The 14286-nt window shown below is 39.2% G+C and overlaps 1 protein-coding gene and 1 non-coding gene across 4 annotated transcripts; one reads left to right on the plus strand and one right to left on the minus strand.

The window, feature by feature from the left end:
• Window positions 1-2670: 2670 nt before the first annotated feature.
• Window positions 2671-13606, minus strand: mansc1 (MANSC domain containing 1). Of its 3 annotated transcripts, XM_039600882.1 has the most exons (5): window positions 13349-13606; window positions 12443-12650; window positions 7791-8117; window positions 6642-6782; window positions 2671-5660 (listed from the first exon to the last, which is right to left on the minus strand). In XM_039600882.1, exons 3-5 carry the CDS (start codon window positions 8041-8043, stop codon window positions 4576-4578), a joined length of 1479 nt encoding a protein of 492 aa, XP_039456816.1. In that variant the 5' UTR covers window positions 8044-8117; window positions 12443-12650; window positions 13349-13606; the 3' UTR covers window positions 2671-4575. The 3 variants fall into 3 exon arrangements, with proteins under 3 accessions (XP_039456816.1, XP_039456815.1, XP_039456817.1); XM_039600881.1 differs by having other exon boundaries at window positions 12471-13606; XM_039600883.1 differs by lacking the exons at window positions 12443-12650; window positions 13349-13606 and adding an exon at window positions 10531-11057.
• trnat-ugu lies at window positions 5902-5974 on the plus strand. Its single transcript has one exon. It is a non-coding gene; the product is annotated as a tRNA-Thr (tRNA).
• Window positions 13607-14286: the final 680 nt, after the last annotated feature.

Consider the following 14286-nt stretch of genomic DNA (forward strand, 5'->3'; position numbering starts at 1 on the left):
GGATGTAGTACATGAAGAGATGATGGAGAAAAATGCTGGGGATAGTCTGAGATGGAGGCAGATAACCTGTGGTCTGTGGTCACCCCAAAAAGGACCTTTTAATTATATTAATTTCATGAAAGTAGCATCCCAGTGCCCAGAAAGTAGATAATCACTTTTTACAATATTATTATTGCTTTATCATTATTATCATTATTATTATTATTAAGATTTTATTCATGAAATATCAGCCCCAGTTTCAGGTTTCAAACATCAGAAAATGCAAGATTTCTCAAAAGCTTTCAGAGGGAGAAAGTTCACTGAGGATGTGAGGCCTCAGATTACAGAGTACACTTCCTATTTCAGAGTAACAGCTTTTCTAAAATCTCTTGCTGATTTAATAAAGTGTGGATCACTCTTGTCTTATCTAATGAATGTATCTGTGGGAGATGTGGAAGTGAAAGCAGGGCTGAAAAATTACAAGCAAGGTGGACCGGACGCAGATGTCCAGCAAAGAGGAAAGGAAAGCATCTCATTTACAATATTTCAGAGTTTAATCAGCAGGTCAGCAAAACTGCCTCACAGTTTCAGGAATATGAGGTAACTTGTTAACATATTAACTACCTGATCACGTGCCCTTTCATGAGTTCAACCACAATATCCATCACACTATTTGATCAGTGACTGAGTTCTTAGGATTGGGTTTAGACTTGATAATACTTTTGTAAGTATGGCGAATATCCACATGAAATTTCAAGTGCTGAAAAACTCATTTAAGCTCTGTTAAAAACTTGAATCATTCGAGTGTCAGTATCATGAGATAAATCATTACTTGAATAAACTGCACCAATTTAATGTTATTATGTAGATTTAGAGCAACAGGAACAAGCGTTGAAACCATGGATGTTTGATCTGTTTTTATAATAATTCAATGAAGAAAACTTTAAAAAGTGCATTCTGGGTAAACTTTCAAGACTCACGTCAGCATGTGTGATCAGTGGCTGCTCCCTGAAGTCAGAGCATATCAAAGGTCTCTTTTTTACCTACATTTGATGCCAGGCTCATCTTTTAGCCATGATTCTTTAGGAGTCAAAATCATTCCTGAAACAGAGCAGATGATCACTTTCTGCCAAGCGGTGTTGAGAGCAACTCTGAAGCACCTGTAGCATAACAAACAGCTTTACTACAAATGTTGAGGTTGTGGACTTCATTGGGGTCATCATAAAACACATTACAGGCAACATTTCAAAGGGTAAGAAGGTAAGTATGCTCCTGGTTAGATGAATATGATGTTTGTTATATTTATGATGGCCCCGATGAAGGCCGCAAGCACATTAGAGTATTAAAGTTTATTTTTATGCAGTCATGACCAAAGGTTTTGGCAGTACCACATATTTAGTGTTTTATACATTTTGCTGCTTCACTTTTTATCTAGCTTTTTTTTATACGTGTTTGTGATCTAGTGAAGAACAATGGTAAGAAATCCAGTTTCAAACACTCACAGGAGAGTCAGTATAATATATGATTTAAGTCCACTATAGTAAATATTACAGTGCTGAGCAAAGATTCTTGATTTGAAGTTTGGGAAGCTTCCTGGCCAAGGATCCAAAATGTTTATTTGATAATCTCGACGCCTCTTAGTTACCACTTTTATCTTGCGACACAAGACAAAAGACATCCTGCTGGAAGATCATCACCAAACTGCTCCTGGATCACTGGAAGAAGTCTGAGGATGTTTTTATTCTAGTTTTTGAGTCAAATAGTGATAATCTTGGAACTGTGATAAAGCAGGAGGATCACCATCTGGGGCCCGGAAACTGACAAACAGAAGGGTCGACACTGTAAACGTTAACTTTTTGCATACATATTAGCCCTGAGCCATATTTATGGCCAATAAAGGTCTTTGAAACTTGTGAAATGCATATGATTGTTCTTCACTAAATCATAAAAAAAATTTAACCTTCTTCAAAATAATTTTTGTGCAGCGTACATAAATATATCTGGAAAAGTGATATAAAAACTTGAAATTTTGAGGAATTGTCAAACACTTCCCAACCGTTGAGCCTGCAGCATGAATTTGTCCAAAGATGGAGCTTGGCTGGACACGATAGAGAAGAAGTTTGATCAAGAACAGCATCGACCAAAGACGTCACTCAAGTTTATGAGAAATCTGCAATAACATAAGACTGAGACCTTTGGGAGTTTGTTTGCAGTTTTTAACAGAGATTAACTGTGTTTTTTCAGCTCTGAAAGAAGTACGAATGCTCAAAAACTTATAAGTTAGATAAATCCTAAATTTGACAGCAAGTTACTCTGAAAATACACATTATATGAAGGTAGAAGCATGGCTCCATGACATATATTTAATTTGCTGTAGATTTAAAAAACAGATGGGTCAGGTGGAAACTTTTCTCAGATTCAGGCTGATTATTTTTGTTGTTGTAATGAACCTGCGCCCAGTTTGGTTAATACAGAACAGTAATAAATGTGATGGTGTGATAAATGTGAAATTTTATTTAACTTGGAACAACTTTACAAGATTAATTTTGATTATTTGCTGGTGGAACACCCAGACGATACAAAATCACAGCGGTTCTATTTAAAATCAAACACACTCAGGAAAAAATAAATCTGCAGACTCAGAAACTGTTCAAAAATCAACAGTTTTTTAATCCTTACAAGAACAAAACATCAAAGTTCAAACTTATGCAAAAGCATCACTTCACAAAACAAGACCAAACTATTACCATCCATGTAATTATTAATTAGGCAATCAAAGTAAAAATCAGAGCAGTATCAGTGAAAACGCCTCATTGGTGCAGCTTCAGTTTATCGGACTGCTGCTGCTGCCACCTGGTGGTGAAGTGACGCTATAGCAGTCTCGTTTCTGCACATCCAGTACAATACAAATGTCATTATAGGAAAATAGTGCGCAGCAAGTGTCCTCTTACTTATGAAAAACAATCAGCAGATCATAATTATTTAAAAAAAAAAAAAACAGGATACAATAGTGCATCGATTTTCAAAGGATTGCATCCATCGTTTGAATATTTATCCACATGTGAAATACAAAATACAAAAACACCACAGTGAGAGAGTGAGTCTGACATCTACACCGGTCAGGTGATTTAAGAAGCAATCACAGGCTCGTATGGCTGAAGCGTGTGGGAGGAAGAAGACATGCAGGTGTATACACAAAGGGCCCCGCGACCCCGTGGCGAATGAGAAGAAGGCCAGAATCTGAATCAGAGTCCGCTCGTATAGTTTCTTCTCGCCAGTCCACTTCAGAAGCTTCCTGAGTTTCTACGAGTAAAAATATTGCTGTTTGTTCTTTGCTCCATCGTCAGCTGAAGTTTTGGACCAATGAGCTTCCCAGCAGGACTCTGAGCTCATCATGTGATCTGAGAGGCCACAGAAGGGCAGTGTTACCGCCTAAAGTCTGAAGGCTGCTTCAAAGTTGCACTATCACTTAATAAGACTTAAAAAGATCGAGTAACAACTGAGGAATTTGTCTCATGAGAAGTCAAATAATCTAAAAAAAAAGCCCAAAAAATATCTCAAAGTTTGATTTTTTTTTCACAAAATAAAAACACCTCAAATAAATTCTAAGAATAGTTTTTAAATTAAGAGATATTTTGTCTTCATTGTGAGAACTTTTCAATATAAGTCTACCATTTTTTCTTTTGTTAAAACCAATAACAGAAAAATTAAGGTATGAAGTCCATGATTGGTCCGTGATGACTTTAAGGAGGCGGAGTCTGAAATGGAATGAGGTTGGCATCCTTGTACTTTACCTACAGACTGTATATAAAAGATGGACATGGTCACTTAAGGTGAATAAAGTTGAAATAATCAGCAGTGAAGAAATCATGTGACTGGTGAGTTTGTTGAACGACTTCTTTGTTAGAAAATCTGGAATGGGCGGAGTTTGTTCGCTATTGTTATAAATATAAAGTTCGGCTAGCTAAGCCAGCTTAGCTTAGCTTTTACAGGGTTTTTCTTTCATCAAAATTGGTCTTATGACCAATTTCTTTAAATAACAAAAGTGGTGATCTCTTTCAAAACCCAAACATACGCAGGAAATTTTATTTTCAGATATTAATTGAAATGGCACTCATGAGTTTTTGATAGTGCTAGCTGAAACAGCATGGAGGCCACAATTTGTCTACTCAGAAAAAAAGTTACAAAAGTATGAACACACAGCACCCCTTGGTTTCTCTTTCAGCTTGCCTCCAGTTTTAAAATAGCAACATGGCAATGGTCACAAACCAACAGGTAATATCAGTATCTGTGTCTATCTTTTACATAACATTGGTGGTTTGGGTGTTAAAAACAACAGAAAAAAATGTTGCTAGCAAAGCAGTGCGCTATTTTTTAGAAGATCAAAAAGTGACAGCTGTTTTAAATGCAAAGAAACTAAATATTATGTGCACTCTCCGGCCAATCACAATCCAGTGTTCTCCACAGTATGACATACCTTTCAGGAGGTGATGCAGGTGCTCCATTATTATGTAACTTTGTGCTATTAAACTAATTGAATAAATTCAATAAATCTCACTGCCCCTCTGGGCTTCCGTCCTTGAAACGTTTTCCTTGTCACACCTCGTAGTGCAGATCATTGAGTTCCAGTCTCGTGTAGTGGCGTCTGTCGAAGGACTCCATTGCTTTGCGGCCTCCAATGGCGAGGGCCATTGTGAGGATGGCAAGCACCAGCACCACAAATGCCACCATGCCGCTTTTCATTGCTCCGTGTGCTGCTATCCCTTTGCTCCTGGCAGCACTTGAGTTCTGGAGGACGTGGTCAGACTGAGCAGCACCTTTGGGGACAATTAAAAGAGTTGCTGCGGGCGTTGCCCTGGTGGTGGGCGCCTCAGTGGTGGTGGTGGTAGTTGTAGTAGTTGTTGTGGTAGTGGTGGGAGTGGTTGTTGAAGGAGGAGGGGGGTTCGTGGTGGTAGTTGAAGGAATAGTGGTGGTTGGAGGTGTGGTTGTGGTTGTTGTGGTAGTTGTGATAGTTGTGGTAGTCGAAAGTGTGGTGGTTGGAGGTGTTGTGGTGGTTGGAAGTGTTGTAGTCGTGGTCGTGGTGGTTTCAGTGTTTGGCTGAAGTTTTTCAGTAGTTCTGTATTTGGCCTCCTTGTTCATTGTTACAACAGGAAATGAGGTGTTTGGAGTGGTGGTGGGGGTGGTGGGGGTGGTGTTTGGGGTGGTGGTGGGGGTAGGGGTATGGGTTGTGGTGGGGGTGGAAGTATGAGTTGGCTGGGTGGTGGTGATACTGATAGGATGAAATTTTCCTTTCCTGGAGGTTTTATTTTGCTTTTTGGTGGTTTTGTTAGGCTTTTTCATGGAGGTGGTGGAAAGAGGTGGTGCTTTTGGAGTGGTGGGTGATGAGGTCACTGCTGCCATTGTAGCAATTATGATGATGGGTGGAGGTGTGGGGGTGGGGGTGGGGGTAGGGGTTGAGGTTGTGGTTGATGGTAAGGTAGTGGTAGTTGGTTGTGTTATGGTAGTGGTTGTTGTCATTGTGGTAGTGGTTGGTGGCATTGTGGTAGTGGTTGGTGGCATTGTTGTTGTTATACTTTTTGGGGTTGTTGGTTGTGCAGTTGTTGGCGTAGTTGGTGGCAGTGTGGTGGTGGTTGTGGTGGTGGTAGGGGGGGGAGGTCTCACAGTGGTTGGATGAAGTAAACCTGTGCAGGAAAGAAAACACAAAGACATAAACGTAAAGATTTGTATAGAATTGTTTGGTCAGCAGGGGGCAGCAAAAATCCACAATCATCCAAAATTCAACACAAACAAGAAAAAGTGAGTTTTAGAAGGCTGAAAAAAAATTATACTGACATTTGATCCAATTTGGTAACAACCATCCATGAATGGTTTGGGTTTAGTGGTATGTCACATATTACAGGTGTGTCTCAAACTGATATATAGGGCTCTATAGCTCAGGGGTTAGAGCACTGGTCTTGTAAACCAGGGGTCGTGAGTTCAAATCTCACTGGGACCTTGACTACATGCTTCCTGTGAAAGAAGCATACTGTCGTTTAACTTAACGTGGGGCTGCATGGCGTGCTAACTCGCTAACAGAGATTTGCTGCGTTAATGCGGTTTTGGAGTTAACGTCATTTTAACGAGATTAACGTTGACAGCACTTATTAAAACGTTAAAAACACAAGAGCCTTATTAAACGCAGAGTAGTTTGGGCCCGGAAGCAGGATTAATCACAACAACACTTAAAGACCGGATTTAGAATCACTGATTAACCTAACCCCACTAATTGCATGTCTTTGGACTGTGGGAGGAAGCCAGAGTACCTGGAGAGAACCCATGCAAACTCCACACAGAAAGCACAGCCAAAAATGTGTGTGGGGAGGGTAATTGATGAACGTGACTGATCTTTCACAGGTATCAATATAATATCATTATCATTAATTTTGCTTTTGTTTCTTTAAATAATAATGAAGTGAAGATCCTATGGTGAAAAATGAAAACTATTTTCTAAACTAATCAATAATACTTATAGTTCTGGCTTAAATTTACTTATTAAAAATCTTCAAGAATCCGAAGCTTAATGTACGCAAAGCTGGGTCACTCATGTCTTTGTTCATCATGCATTTAATCATCATTATTAAAGTCATTTTCCATGTTTACAATGAGCAGAGTATCTGATGTACCTTTATAGATGTCATAGGTGTTGATGGCATCCTGAGCCTTCGTTAAAGGACAGTCCTGCTCCATCTGACAGTGGAACAGGAAGCAGTTCTCCTCGTCAGCGTGTTTGTTCCCGTTGAAAACCACCATGTTGCATTTGGCACCTTCAGAAACACAAAGTTAGTTTTTTCCTTTCACTTTTTTGAGTCACAGTTTTTGGCTTATAGTGGTCTGCTGTGGTCTTTGAGACTGATGAACCTACCATAGAGAAACTGTGATATATCCCACGGTAGCAATGGTTACAAAAAAAAAAAACACTGACCAAAAACCAGATGTAGTCTTTAGATGGTGACATGTGGCTGTCAAAGCCAGTAACCTGGGTTATACTTTCTCTGACTGAATTAGGTATACATGATGAAACAAGAAGAGCAGGTCCCCTTTAATGAAGCTTTGATTTTTCTTCTGTCTGGTTTTGAAGGTAAATTTTTAAATTTACAATCTGCACAATTTACTTAAAACTTTCACCACCAGGGGCAGCGTGACCTCAGTTCTCAGGCTTTCCTCAGCACTATACAAAGGTATCTTGGACATACAGTCATTGCGGTTGTTTCTATAGATCCTGGTGATGATTTCGCAGGGGTGTAAATGGAGGGAATGAGCATGGGGTGGCACCAGCCCACCCTGAATTATAATTGGTCCCCACAGCTGCCGCTGGATTGGAGTAGTGTCAAAATTGGAATGTAACCTTTTGTACATTTCCTTAAGTAATACTTTTTAAAACTGTACTTCTTACTGAAGTACAGTATTTCTATTTTATGCTGCTTCCTACTTCTACCAGACTTTAGATGCCAGTATATTACTTTATACTCCATACCATTTATTTTAAAGCTTTAACTTGATTAGTATTATCCAATAATATTATGGATAGAATAATGAGTGCTTTTACTTTAGCTACCAAGCATATTTTGATTATGTTTTGTACTTTTGTACTTTTAAACTAAACAGCAAAATCTGATTGGATTGAGTCCAGTTCAGGGTTTATTGTTAATCTGAATATCAGAACACTATAAATTCCAGATGGTTCATGCTTCATGGTTCAGACACAGTTTTTTTAAACATATTTTTAAAAAAACATAACCTTTGACCCCATGTTCCCCATTCACTCTGCTCACCTGGTTTGACTTCTTCTGAGCAGCAAGCGAGGACGCAATCCCGCTCAGTGCGGACCACCCGGGCATCCATCGCTGTTGTCTGTCTGTTTAACGCTAGCCTGACGTCGACTATGGCGCTCTGGTGCTGCCTGGAGAAACACGTCTCCGGTTCCAGTGCTGACACGGGAAGTGATATCATCACTATGAGCGTGAAGGCAGCGTAAACAAACAGCATAAGCGTCCCCGAGGGTCGTCCAGACGTGGGAGGGGTCATGGCTGCAGTGGGCGTACTCAGATCAGAAAGGCCTCAGTGTGCAGAGCAGGACAGCAGAAATCCACAGAGATGAACTGCAGAGCACAAACATACTATTATTAATTAAGTTTAATCAATGATATCATCACTTTAAGTGTTTCACAGCAAACACTCAGAACAACAGAGGCAAGATGACACTCTGAACAAGAAAAAAGGGCAGGAAACGTCAGGTGGATTCGTTTGGAACCATCGTTCTAAGTCAAACCTTTTAGTACATCTTATTAAGTCTTTCTTGGACTTTGTCTGAGACTTCAAACCCTTGTCAGAATGTCTAAGAGTCCCAGATCTGTCTTGGACCACAAAGAGAGCAAAATTAGATCTGTGGAGAGAAAATAGAAACCTAAAAATGGAAGCTGCTCCTGAAGGAGGTGGCGGGGCAGTTTCTTTTTTTAGATTCCTACTGAACGAGGTCAGAAAGATGTTTGAATCAGAGAGAAAAATGTGGTGGAAGAAGCATTCAGACCGCTAATCTAAAGATATTCCAACGCTGCATCAAAAGTAAGGAAAAGGAAAAGAGGCCACGCCTCTAATAATGGAAACTTTAAACCTACAGAGACCACAGCAGGCTGTACATTTAATATGAGAGTCTTTGGGGATTGACGCACTGTTGGGGTCCGAGCTGAACATTAGAGGAATCGTGCTTTCAGTGTTTCATTTTTCCACTCCGGTGGTTGAGGCTTACAGACAGAAGTGCAAAAATCTTTTTAGAAATTGTTGCGACTGAAAATCTGACGTAGATCCTTAAAGAGGGCCCATTCTGCCTCACCTGACATCCTGCATATATATTTCCTGTTCCAGCAATGGCATATGTTCATGAGGCTATATCAAGTCACCAATGGTTGTAGCTCAGGTTCATTCAGCTGTGTATTTCACAGGTGGATGCTTACAGAACAGGTCAAATGTAAAATGCACCAGTCGCACCACATCACATTCTTTAAGGGTATAATTGATCCATCTACACTGAGTGGTTTTAAAGTGCATCCTGCATCCAATACTGTATGTCACATTCATCTACAGTTAATGTTTAACCAGACCGGTGTGAGCGATGGTTTAGCTCACTGGGAAGAGCAGGTGATCCATGTCCTGTGGGGCTAATGCAAAGACCTGGGTTTAAATGTGCCCCAAGGCTTTTTGCTGCATGTCTTGTAGTTGTCGTAGCTTTCCTGTCTTTTCGCCATTGTTTTACTGCAATAAAAGCCATCCCCAGATATGTCCACACAGCATAACTGACAATGCTGATCATGTGAGAGAGAACAGTCCTATGTATCTTGATTAAAAATGGCTCAGAGGTTCCTCACAGTGTTGCTGGACTCCATCCAGAGTAAACATCTAGTTAGACACCATTTTTCCAAGATAGAGTCGACTACCATAACCTCAGTTTTGTCATCCAGGCCTTTAAGTCATGCCTGTAATTTAACTAGTTGATTTGTTTCATGGTTAAATACAGCTGGGTGTCTTCTCCATAGCACTAAAAATGTTAGCAGGGCTTTTTAAAATAATATTGCATAAGAGAACCAGAGGATCTACGAATCGATGAAGTCATCAAAACTTAGAGAGCCCCTGATTAGACTGATGGGGACATCAGAAGCCTCTTAAAGGTGGATTTCACCATATTTAAGTTTTTCTATACTGCTAAGATGGTACAGAAGAGGACTGTGATTACATATTACTCCTTACAGCTCTTATTAGCTCAGGTGTTATCTGTGGTGAGGTAACCGTTAACCTCACGTTACAAAGTGTTCTACATCCTGATTATCGTGTTTACTCATGGAGGGTGTAATCAAAAGATTCTGAGAACACGTCCATTACCACTTACACTGTGCACTCCAACCTCAACCTCTGTTTCAAACTGCCTTGATGTTCATGTGAAAGATCATCACAGGTGAGGAGGTTTAGAATTAGACTCTATACAGTATGATACTGTGTGCACTTTTCCTGTAGCTAATTCTGGAAGTAAACCAGGTGCACATTTTTGCATTGAGTCTCCAACTGACTTTTGCCATGTGCAGACGGGCTTTTATTTTAAAAACACATCAAATCCACTTTGTAATTCCTGTTTGTCACTTCCTGCCCACTTCTGCTCCGTGCAGCCTGATGCAGAGCCTATTAAAAAGTACGCCTGGTGTGACTTTAGGCTGCTGCTGGGATGCTTCTCTGTGGTGTGTCTGCTAAGCACATTAAAAACGCAGTGTTTTTGGCTACATAAGCAAAATTTACACTCATTTATTTTTTTTTTTCTTACCAGATTTGCTTTCCTGTGATTTCATCCATGTCCTCAAAAATTTAAATATAGTTGAAAGATCACTGTTTGGATTTGGTGGAATAAATCCAGCTCCCATTGCACAAGTACAGAAGATGAAGAGGACCTTGTTTCCATGTACGCCCTTCTTAACACGTTAGTTTGTCTAAAGAGTTTTGAGTATTTAATAATTAAGAGCAGAAACTCACCGTGCTCACGTGTCAACAGTCCTCCTTTAGATGCTCAGCAGCTCTGTGGGTCCACAGTCCACAGAGCAGGACTTTAGCCTGTTTTTCTGCTACGACGGCTCTCCTATCAGCTTTACAGCTGCTGCTATCTGAGCCACTATCAGACAGATTAGCGCTCCTTATTCGCGACGACATGATGACCCTGTTTTTATGTCGGCATCATCCTCTACCCATCAGGAACCCTCAACATGAACTTTTACTCACAGCAGTTTAACCCTCAATCTCCATCTTCCCTGTGCTAATGTGTTATATTAGCTTAACCATGAGTCTGTAAGTAGCCACCAGGCAGCACATCATTATATGTCAACTAACTCGACTTCACTAACTCCAAATATGATTTCATCTTTTTAGAAATCCACGTCAGAACGTGGTATATAATCTTGTTAGTCCTCGTTTTAATGGGTGCTTGGATGAACCTTTCCTGTAACATCCAGGAGGACTGTCATGGTGATCATTTTATTAGTTTTTTTTTTTATCTAACGCCTCACAGTTTGTCTAATTTTAAGGGCCAAAGGACAGCTTGGATCTAGAGATGGTTAATGACATCAGAGGAATCGGTTATGACCTTAAAGGTGCACGTGAAGAGAAATTCTAACAAACCAGAGTTAGAGGTGAGTTTAATCTTTATTTGTTTTTTTATTTAGTCTTTAATTTCGTAAAATCTGCAACAAAATTAATTAAAAACATAAGAATGTCATAGTGTGTATTCTTCCATGTCATATACAGCCGCCTCACATACTATTATGTCCACGTAAAAGCCTAAAGAAATCAACAACAATTTCACAACCTGTCGAGTTATCTTACCACTAAATCAGGAAAATAACTCACTATGTTTATAGTGAACAATAAGGCTGTAATAAGCCTCATCAACTAAAACTAGCACAGAGCTTAACAAAATGCATCATTGATGTAAAAGCAGAACAGTGATGTAATAACCTCACAGAGCCGGTTTCATGACTCTGACAACATGACAACTCAGGGGCTGTTCGGGCACATTCATTAATAAAAACGTAAAAGGAGAAGAAATAGTTTTAATTCTTAACTCATTTCTTCTTAGTTCACTGTAATAAACTTTAGTCTGACATTAAACTTCAACAGAGTTTAAATAAGTGAGTTCAGGGCTAAGCGTAAATTACCTGCATGGCTAAAAGTTACTACCTGAAAAATGAATAAATAAAAAGTTTTTTAGAGATCTAAAACCTGAACCTTATTAACAGTATGAAAAGCCAAAACTGTGACTTCTGCGATACTTTTCTGATTTCAGACTATAGTTTCAAGTTTAACTAAATAAAACTCAAAGATTATTTTTTAAATTTTGCCTTTTATTAGAATCAGACTTGGCAATCACAAGTCATTAGCCCATGAGCCAAAAACTGCAACAGTGAAAAAGCTCAAGCTCCAGCAGCTATTCCATCTTTTAAATAAAATCTATGATTGAGGCACCGACTCCATCCATACATCACATCAACAGCAGAACACAGGATGACGTCACACAGATATCCCAGCTGTTATGAAGAGAGGAAATAAACGTCAATTTATAACATGGGAGTCTATGAGGACTGACTTTGTGGAGCCCCTGCTGGACGTCAGAGGAACTGCAGCTGTTGTTCTCTCAGCTCCTTTTGGACAATAAGAACTTGAGAGCACCTGCCCGGGCTGAGCCTGAGCTCAAGGCCAAAAATCATCTGTAATAAAGTGTGTATTAAATGAAATGCGCTGCACACATGACCGCATCTATAAGCTGGAGTCTTAGCACGAAGCTAATGTGTTGCTGCACGCAGCACCTGCCCTTCAAACCTGCCCTGTACTGGTTTTACTGGTGCGGTAATGGAGCCTAACTGGGACACGAAGCGGCTGAAATGCGTTTTGTTACCTGAGCGGTCAGCGAGGACACAGATTACCTCGGCGCCGCCTCCATCGTCCCTCCGGCGGTCAGTGCGATGTGATGAGTCGGTGTTTGTTCAAACCAGCTTAGTTCCAGTAAGAAGCCTCAGCCGTCCCGACAGGACATGACGCTCAAACAAAAAGAAGGCAGAGGACGCGTTTCTGTTGTCTTATTAACGAACCCGGCTGCTCTCCGCCTGCAGAGGATGGAGGACGTTACATGATGGCTGGTGCGGAGAATCTGCTGCTTGTCTCCTGAGTCTGACCCATTTTAGTCTTTGTCCTCTGGTAGGGGGAGGGAAGGAGCCTGCACCCCCAATCTGAGGCTCACCACCGTCTGATGTTCCTCCAAAAAGCCCGAAAAATATTAGAGGAACAGCCGGAGAAACGGCAAACAAAGAGCTTCAGATGTTTCAATGAAGACACAGTTTATATAAGAGCTCCATACGGAGCCTCATCAATAATTACATCTGATCATGAACAAAACATCTGAGAGAAAGGACGCCAGCGTGAAGCGGATCAATAGTTTATAAAGCCTCCAACACGTATGGAAGACCATTAACGCCTCTAAAACATTACAAAAACAACATAGGCCTAAATTCGACTGAATGTATGGAAGCCCATAAAGACATTGGAGCTTAAATAATAAATAAAACGATTACAGTAAGTCAAAATCTGGACAACAAATTTTGAAAAATATGGAAGCCCAATATAGCCCCCTGAAAAAATACAAATTATGGGATGTATAAATAATAAATAAAAATAGATAATGTACGCTTATTTAAACCCTTCAAATAAAATGAAAAAGTAAAACAAAACTGAATCTAATTTATCAAAAGTATGGAAGCGCATTAAAGATCAAAAATACAAAAATTAGATAAAAGAAAAAAAAAACCTGGTCGTGGAGGGCTAGTGCCAGTTACAGCTGTTATGGGGTGGGGTACACAATGGATGGATGAATGGACTTAAATGGAAGCGCAATACAACCCTGTAAGTAAAAAATAAAAACAAATAAATAATGAGAACTCCCTGGAGCTTTCTGAAAACATTTTATTATCTATCTATCTATCTTAAGAATATGGGGACCTATTAATATTTAAAACAATATTATTTAATTTTTAATAAGTTTGGAAACCCATTAAAGCCCTTTGATAATAATTGAATCGCAATGATGAACACAAACATCTAGAATTAACTGGACTAAATGTTTGGACTTACTAAAAGGTCAAAAGGACAAAACGTTTATAAACAACTCTCCAATAAATAAATAAAGTATATCAGAACTATGGAAGCTAATTAATTCTGAAAACATTTAATTGTATATATTTTTATACACAGCTCATAGAAATCATGAGAGAAAATATTTCTTAAAATAAACCTGAATTAACCACCTAGAAAAATGTAATAAAACTTGACTTGATATATGGAAGCTCATCAAAGTATGTCAGAAAACACAAATAGTGACATACATAAAAAAAACAAAAAAGCGATCCTATGATGTTATTTCCCAATAAAATGTCATTTTATGCAAATGAATGAAACTAAAAATAAAATTAGGAGTTGGTGAAAATCTGTAATCAAAAAATAAACAAAAGAAAAATTATACACATATCTGTATCTCAACTTCAAATATTACACTTACAGTGACTCCTCAACTGAAGTCAGCAAAAATTAAATGAGGATTTATCAGGTCCTTATTTGAATGACGTGTCAGAAATGAACATAGTTTGTGTTAAACTGTAACAAAATTTTCTTTCAACATAAACTGCTACCAAACTGTGTCAGGAAAATAATAAGACAAATATTTATGAACCAACAACTAAAGGAGGTTAA

Source organism: Oreochromis aureus, linkage group 17, assembly GCF_013358895.1.
Source record: "Oreochromis aureus strain Israel breed Guangdong linkage group 17, ZZ_aureus, whole genome shotgun sequence".
Taxonomy (NCBI): domain Eukaryota; kingdom Metazoa; phylum Chordata; class Actinopteri; order Cichliformes; family Cichlidae; genus Oreochromis; species Oreochromis aureus.

Coding starts and splice junctions, on each gene's coding strand:
- mansc1 (XM_039600882.1), bottom strand. CDS start 8,043: ATGACCCCTCCCACGTCTGGACGACCCTCGGGGACGCTTATGCTGTTT. Junction 6,783..7,790: donor CTCAGAAGAAGTCAAACCAG/GTGAGCAGAGTG, acceptor GTGTTTCTGAAG/GTGCCAAATGCAACATGGTG. Junction 5,661..6,641: donor CACCTATGACATCTATAAAG/GTACATCAGATA, acceptor TTTCCTGCACAG/GTTTACTTCATCCAACCACT.